We start from the raw sequence: 8,314 nt of genomic DNA, 5'->3' as shown, positions 1-8,314 counted from the left end.
TTTTTAACATTTTAAAATGTTATATCTTTCAATTCATATTTCTGTTCTGAGTAACAGAAACTAACCACCAAAAGATGTGACCATGTGTATTCAAGGGATGTACATTTAACCCATGGAAATTATCAAAAATTATCTCTGTTAATTCCAGAAATGCCCCCATGTGAATTAGAAAAAGTGGAAGCTTTGCAGTCAGCATGGAATCGTGCCTTCATTTGGAATTGGCTTTGTTATTTCATTAAAAGGATTTAAAGGATTTTACACCGATAATGTCAGCCTAGTTTAAGACTTATTGTCTTAAAACACAATCCCGTACAAAAAGATTTGGGAATTTTTTACAGCATCAATGCCACACACTTGTCAGAATAAATTAGGCATGGAAAGGTTTTGTAATGGCCACCCAAAATTGCATTGGTATTCACTATATTCTTTGCATTCAGTTTTACAAGCGCTTCTAATTATTTTTCGACAAAATTTTCCACAACAGCAAGAGTTAATTTTATCCTTGCTGACTTCACTGCAATGTGACTTGAACCACCCAATTTCAAGTTCCCGATTCACATCTCAGATGTTCCAGCTTCTGACACTCCTGTCCAAGAACAAAGCAGAATGTGTCACTCAAACCAAAAGCTATATTTGAATGAAGAAGTTAAGTACAGAGTGAAACAGAATCCTGTTTGAAATGGAAATAAAATGTCTTTATTTTATATTGATTTGCTTTTTATATAAAAAGTACTTACATTTAATACATTTTTTTCCAAAATACAAGCAGCCAAACAACATATAAATCAAATACAAAATTATAAAATCTGTTGTATCTTAGAGCTTCCCTTCTGAAAGTAACTGGTAACGTGATTTACTTCATAATCTCTAAAATTCCCATGTAACAGTACCTTTGATTCTCTCTGGCATCCATCCATGACATGTCAAGAACAATCCGTGACCTATACGTGATATCTTGTCCTAGGTCTATTGTATAACAGTGAAGTCAGCTTTAATTTGCTTGATGAAGCCGTTGTCACCGTATTGCTGAGCTCAAATGTAACTTTAAGCAGGCAAAGTAGCAGAAATGTCTTACACACAACTACCAGATTGCAGTTTAATGACCATCAAACCGATATCAGCTCTGTAAAGATAATGTCAAACCGTATACAAGACGGCACTTGGTCAATATTTCCATTCAGTGCTGAGCTATCCCAGCATGCCACATGATTGGTTTTAATAAAGATGGTTCATAATTGCAGCATTTTTCTGGGTGCATGGTGGAAATGAAAAATCACTTCATGAAGCGAAAGTAAACAACATTATATAGATATAAACTCATTTCTTCAATAAGAACTGACTGAAGTCAAGTGGTTGACTTATGTAGCCCTATGTTGTGGAAGAAAGCGGTGGGGGGAAATAAAGAATAAAGTCTTACATGAATATAACAAAAACCCTTTAAATGGCATAAATATGGCATTTCTAGCGTAATTAAATATGATAAATGAGGTTAATATTATACGGATATGAAAACGTTCACAGTGAAGTAAACACTAGAAAGAAAAAAGGCAAAAGCTGTCATGATGCCCCAAGGGAACATACTTAAAATTTAGGAAGAAAAATAAAACACCAATTAAAAGAAAACGATTTTGCTGTTGTAATTCCGTTAACTGTCCACAATGTGCAAATGAGCAGTTGTGTGTCACATGTGCAGTGCAACAAAACAGTTAAAAAAATAGATGGACAAGTATGACTCCAAATATCGCAACAGACATAAAGGCTCAATGCTGATGGTGCCAAGAAACCAAATATAAACAAGATATCTGAACCTGATAGGAAATAGAAATTTTTTTGTTTGTTTTCCTTTTGTTTTATACATTTTGTACATTTAAGTAAAAAAAGAGTACAAAGTGTAGTCAGGCTATGCGGCGGTTTCTCGAATCGTCCCCTCAAGTTTCTTTGGGAGTAGCTCTCTCCTTTCGTCAATGTTGAGGACTGGTTTGCGACAGTTCTGACCATCGAGGTACATCTTCGCGTACATCGGATTGGAGTAGTTCATTGGCTGTTTGGAGAGATAATTGTTGAAAATTGACATTCACTTGACATTCGCACTCCTTCACAAAAATGATAGAATTCAAACTTAAATAGCAGTTTAAAAATGAATCATGTTCAAACAAAAAAACAAGTTGTGCAGGACTAAAGTTGGTTCAAGGAGTTGCTTCCACCGCAGCCAGAGTCAACAGTGGTTTCAGTAGCATCATTTGGATTGGTGCTTTGAAAAGCATATTCAATCATGCTTATGGGTGACATGCTGATGTCAGCAAAGGACGATAAACAAGTGCCACTCACAACCCCATCAACTTCACCTGCATAAATGAATCGCTAAAAACGAGGAACATGGAAAAACACAGCAGAAGTTGAGCCATAAAGCCATGCTCTTACTATCACGCTTTGGCACAGTCATGCAAACCGTCACACCACATGCATGCAAAAATGTCATTTAAAATGACTGTGATTCGCTACTTAATTGAGACAAAGGAGCCCAAGGCGTTCACCTGTCCAGGTATTACTTCCTTAGGGACAGAATGAATATTCAGCGTGCAAGGGTCACTGGATTTTACACACCAGCCCTGGAACACACACAGTCGCCCCAGCATGCAGTCGACATTTAGAACGTCATTGTCACTAAACAACATCAATGTGTAACGCTGCTGTTTAGACAGAAATATTGTCATAGTACGAAACCAACAGTCAGTACGAAGTCAAGCGCATTGTGTTACTGCCATTTTAGCATTGCCTTTTAAAATGCATGAGTCTTTAGAAATAGATGTTATTTCCTGGCAAGGGAAAAAAAATATAATGTTTGCAGGTTTAATGAAGCAAATTTGCAAGGTAAAGAAATTATCTTGGGTAAGAAGATCCAGGCAAAAGATAAAAGTCCTGGCGTAAGAAACAGTCAATATTACATATTTACACTTGCCATTTATTCAAGAGAGAACAGAAACGCGTTCTTTCTGGATCTACCACATTGTTATTTATGGACATACATCATCAACCTCCTAGATTTCTTGTGTTAGGGCTGTAAAATATTCCAACACAAACCTTGTGGGGATCGAGTGTGAAATTTGGTTTGAGAAGGCTTCCGGCATCTGCGTGGTTGTCATGGTCCACCTCATACATGTTGTAGGATGGATTGCCAATCTCCACATTAATGCCTCCATTAGTTATGGGCTGCCGTTGCACACGTTTCCCCCTGCGACAGAGAAACACTTGAAATAGCTGCAGATGTCTGAAGACTACATTGTTTATATGTACTCTGTATTTCGTGACACGTATTGAAAATACAAAGTGAGTATTACAAGGGGTTTCAAATTAACGTGATACAAGAACACTCAAGGCATGTCAGGCTAAAACAGCAAGGCACGATGCAGTGGTCTGCATTCATGTGTGGTCTATTTAAAATTTTTATCTTCCACAATAATATAATGGGCCCTATTTTAACAGTCTGAGCGCATGGTCTGAAGCGCATGGCGCAGGTGCTTAGGGCGTGTCAGAATCCACTTTTGCTAGTTAACGACGGGAAAAAATGGTCCAAAGGGTTGTAGCTATTGCGAGCGGAAAGACTGAATGCTTCTCCAGAGAGGAATTATTCTTTTTAAATTATTTATTTACATTATTTGTATAATTTTTTTGCCTCAAAATAGCAATAATGCGTCTGAACACACATTGTTTTCAGACCAGCACGCCCATGCGCGAACAGATAGGCGCAAGTGCATTTGCTATTTAAACAATGTGGCACTTGACGTGAAAATAATAACTGCGTCGGTCTGAAACTAGCAAATAACACTTGTGTCACATTGTGCCGGGTGTATGATTGGGCCAATGTCTGTAATGTTTTGACTTCCATAAAGCAAATATTCCCTATTAAAGAAAAAAATAAATGAAATGTTTCAATATTTTTTTGTAGTCATCAACAAATTACAGTATCATATAAGTATCAATATAAGAAAATATTATAATGGTAACACTTCAGTTTAGGGTCCAGTTCTCACTATTAACTAGTTGCTGATTAGCATGCATATAACTAGGCTATTGGCTGTTTATTAGTACTTATAAAGCACATATTAATCAATGGTTTATTATGCACAACCATATTCCACATCCTTAATCCTACCTAATACCTACACTTAACAACTACTATTAATAAGCAGTAAATAATTAGCAAATAATGAGTTTTTGAGGCAATAAATCATAGTAAATAGTTAATTAATAGTGAGAATCGGACCCTAATCTAAAGTGTGACCATTATATTTCATATTTTTACTGGGATATGATTAAAAAAAAATATATGATAGCCCTACATTTATTTTTTAAATTGTTCCAAAAAGTACCTTTGTCGTCTTCTGCAGATGAAGACACCTGTAACCACTGTAGTAATCAGAATGACCAGCAGGACCAACGGCACAATGATAGCTATACTTCCTGTTTCACACAAGAAATAAAGCCAGAAGCAAAAGCCACTATTAAGCCCATTTCCCCAGGTGTCTATACAGGTGGAACAGGAAATTATTAGATACTCCATCACAGCATAATTAAATAAACAGTACTGCAGCTGAAAAGATATTGAACCAATATTTAACGAGAAGCTCAGATGTATATTCAGATGTGTCTTTTGACTGATGAAATAACGGTTCTTTTCATTTTAATAATTCAAGGACCGTATCCTTATTGAATTAGGAGAGCTCTTTATAAAGTGTGAAAGCTCTCTGCATCGCTCACCTCCAGCTGTGTTATCGGAGCGGCTGCTCTTGGGGGCCGGCCTCTCGCACTGCGTCCCCGACCAATTAGCTGAGCATCTGATTTAAACAACAGTCAAAACAACAGAAGGCAAGTCAGAAAAAAGAAATATTTTTTCAGGCATTACAGAGTGAATTTAAACAGACAAAGGCCTACAACCTACTTAAAGGAATAGTTTACCCAAACATACAATTTGTTATCATGTACTCACACACATAAACTAAACTAAACTAAACTAAACTAAACTAAACTAAACTAAACTAAACTAAACTAAACTAATACATAGTATATATACATCAAAAGTTTGTTTTTTAAAGAAGCCTCTTATGCTCACCAAGGCTGCATTTCTTTGATGAATATATCAGTAAAAACAGTAATACTGTGAAATATAATTAAAATGTATAATAACTGTTTTCTATTTGAATAGATTTAAAAAATATAATTTATTCCTGTGATGGCAAAGCTGAATTTTCAGCAGCCATTATTCCAGTCTTCATTGTCACATGAACCTTCAGAAATCATTCTAATATGCTGATTTGGTACTCAATTATCATAAATTATTATTCATGCTCAATTATTAATATTGGTTCTTATGTTAATATTTTTGGTTAAAGCCATAGTACATTTTTTAAGCAATTAATAGAAAAGTGTTTATTTGAAATATAATTTTTCCAACATTATGAATGTCTTTAATGTCATTTAAAGACATTTTAAATGTTTTGATTCATGTACCGTAAGGCATTCTTGCTGAATAAAAGTATTATTTTTTTCTTTTTTTTAACCGTACTTACCCCATACCTTTTAATGGCAATATATCATGTTTTACACAAAAATACAAAGCACCAAAAAAGTTCAAAAACTTTTCAAAATTGATAATAATATTAAATGGTTCTTGAACACCAAATCAGCATATTAGAATGATTTCAGAAGGATCATTTCTTTTAAATTGGAATCATATTTTACAATATAACTGTTTTTGCGGTATTTTTTATTAAACAAATGCAGCCTAAGCATAAGAGTCTTCCTTTATATATAGTAATTTTTGGGACTATCACTTTAACAAATGTGCAGTCCAAACAAACTGAAAACACTCATTAAAATGGCAAGCAGTAAAGCGGAAAGACAGTAATGAATCATCTTATTTGTAAATGGAAGCAGTCCAGTGGGGGTCATGTTTATGATTAAACAGATGTTTGATGTTTGTTTATCAGCGGATGATACAAGGGTTGAAGACTAGATGTTGCACATTAAAACCATACACTTTGTTACAAAATGAATGCGTCACATTTTTGCATTGTTTGACTATATTAATTCTTCCCTAAGCAGACACTATACAAGAAAAAAAAAAACAGGCCAAAAGCATACGGATCCCAAAAAAATACAGAAAAAAAGAGAATCCTTAAGGTGGAGATGTGCGCTGTATGGGATTGGTGTTCTTGAGGATGTTGAGATCATGGGAAGTGGACAGTGGGGAAACGGTCAGGGTAAATCAGCAGGATGGATGGAGTCTAGTGGAGATGAAATGTCTATATCAGGTGAACAGTTGGACCTACTTGCATCGAGGTTTGTTAAGGGCATTTATTGTGCATATCCCTTCATTTTGACAGTAGTAATCACAGGGGTTGGCCAGCTCATCGCAACGCTGGTTCTTGAACCCTGCCGTGCAGCTGCAAGACATCGCAGTGAGGAGTAAGAAGTGAAATAAGTGTGCAGAACTGGAAGAAATGTGCATGATCTGTGTAATAGCAGCAGTTTTTGGTCTGTATGTCTTGTTTATAGTTTCAGGATCCTTCAAGTTTTATAACTATGAAATTAAAGGAGAAATATGCATTTCAGGAATATTCACTGCAGGGCTACTAGGATTCAGGGTTCCCAGACTTTTCACTCATTCATTTCCATAACTTTTCAATTCACTTTTTCTAGCGTTCATGTTTACTGTAAAAGGTTAGATTTTACAGAGATTGCTGGGTGGATTTCCATTTTTATGTCTGAAAGACTCGATAGACAAACATGTTTTTTTTTTTTTCTCAACAAACGCTCTCACAATGAACAAAGTCTAGCTGTTGAAATATTTCAGAGCACAACAAACCTAGAAAAATTCATATTCATTGAAATTTCCATGATTGTAAAATGACTCAAAATCCCTGTATCCTTCTAGATTTTCAATGACCATGGGACATCTAATGATTTGTAACATTGAAACAAGGATTTTCTGTAAAGCTGTTTTAAAAACTATAACTTGAATTTAATTCAATTCGGGAGTTTTAGACCATGAAGCTGTAGGTTGAACTCTGGTTGCTGACTGACTGACTGACTTTTTTATAAAACAATTCAAACTGTAAATAGTATGTATATCAGATTCAGTTGCAATTTATTGTGTGATTTCACTGGAAGGGAAAGTGAGCGGTGGATGAGCCACAAAGAGGTAAAGTCTATGCCTGAGCCAGTCTCAGGTTTTGATGCTGACAGACAAGTTAATCGCAGATATCTTGGGGGGACAGCGATGAAATTGTAAATGTGTTCTGAATTTCCAAGTTGGCAGCTACAATACCTTGTTAAAGAAAAAAAAGTCAAATCTACATCTAAGTCAAAATAGTCTCTTCAAGACTGCTGCTTTGTCCAGCGTGCATATATATATATATATATATATATATATATATATATATATATATATATATTCCCTAATTTAGTGTCTCAGAAAATACAAATACAATACAATACAAAGAAAGGATTTTTAGAAATCTTGGCCAACTGAAAAGTATGTACATGAAAAGTATGAGCATTTACAGCACTCAATACTTAGTTGGGGCTCCTTTTGCCTGGATTACTGCAGCAATGCGGCGTGGCATGGAGTCGATCAGTCTGTGGCACTGCTCAGGTGTTATGAGAGCCCAGGTTGCTCTGATAGTGGCCTTCAGCTCTTCTGCATTGTTGGGACTGGCATATCGCATCTTCCTCTTCACAATACCCCATATATTTTCTATGGGGTTAAGGTCAGGCGAGTTTGCTGGCCAATTAAGAACAGGGATACCATGGTCCTTAAACCAGGTACTGGTTGCTTTGGCACTTTGTTTAGGTGCCAAGTCCTATTGGAAAATGAAATCTGCATCTCCATAAAGTTGGTCAGCTGCAGGAAGCATGAAGTGCTCTGAAACTCCCTGGTATACGGCTGCGTGGACCTCAGAAAACACATTGGACCAACACCAGCAGATGACATGGCCCTCCAAACCATCACTGACTGTGGAAACTTTACACTGGACCTCAAGCAACGTGGAGTGTGTGCCTCCCTCTCTTCCTCAGACTCTGGGACCCTGATTTCCAAGGAAATGCAAAATTTACTTTCACCAGAGAACATAACTTTGGACCACTCAGCAGCAGAACAGTCCTTTTTGTCTTTAGCCCAGGCGAGACGCTTCTGACTCTGTCTGTTGTTCAAGAGTGGCTTGACACAAGGAATGCGACAGCTGAAACACATGTCTTGCATACGTCTGTGCGTAGTGGTTCTTGAAGCACTGACTCCAGCTACAGTCCACTCTTT

The 8,314-nt window shown here is 36.4% G+C and overlaps 1 protein-coding gene across 1 annotated transcript in view; it reads right to left on the bottom strand.

Annotated features, from left to right (window-relative positions):
- Positions 1 to 681: 681 nt before the first annotated feature.
- lrp1bb (low density lipoprotein receptor-related protein 1Bb) overlaps positions 682 to 8,314 on the bottom strand; it is a gene marked incomplete at its 5' end in the record, with an annotated part of 359,446 nt that continues 351,813 nt past the window's right edge. The window contains 6 exons of the mRNA XM_079822148.1: positions 682 to 2,041; positions 2,535 to 2,609; positions 3,082 to 3,232; positions 4,371 to 4,461; positions 4,759 to 4,835; positions 6,330 to 6,443. Of these exons, the coding sequence (XP_079678274.1) occupies positions 1,901 to 2,041; positions 2,535 to 2,609; positions 3,082 to 3,232; positions 4,371 to 4,461; positions 4,759 to 4,835; positions 6,330 to 6,443 (649 nt within the window). The 3' untranslated portion in view covers positions 682 to 1,900. The remainder of the gene's footprint in view (positions 2,042 to 2,534; positions 2,610 to 3,081; positions 3,233 to 4,370; positions 4,462 to 4,758; positions 4,836 to 6,329; positions 6,444 to 8,314) is intronic.

Source organism: Gobio gobio (genome assembly GCF_949357685.1).
Source record: "Gobio gobio genome assembly, chromosome: 7".
NCBI classification, from domain to species: Eukaryota; Metazoa; Chordata; class Actinopteri; order Cypriniformes; family Gobionidae; genus Gobio; species Gobio gobio.
This window is presented reverse-complemented; position numbering and strand designations above follow the sequence as displayed.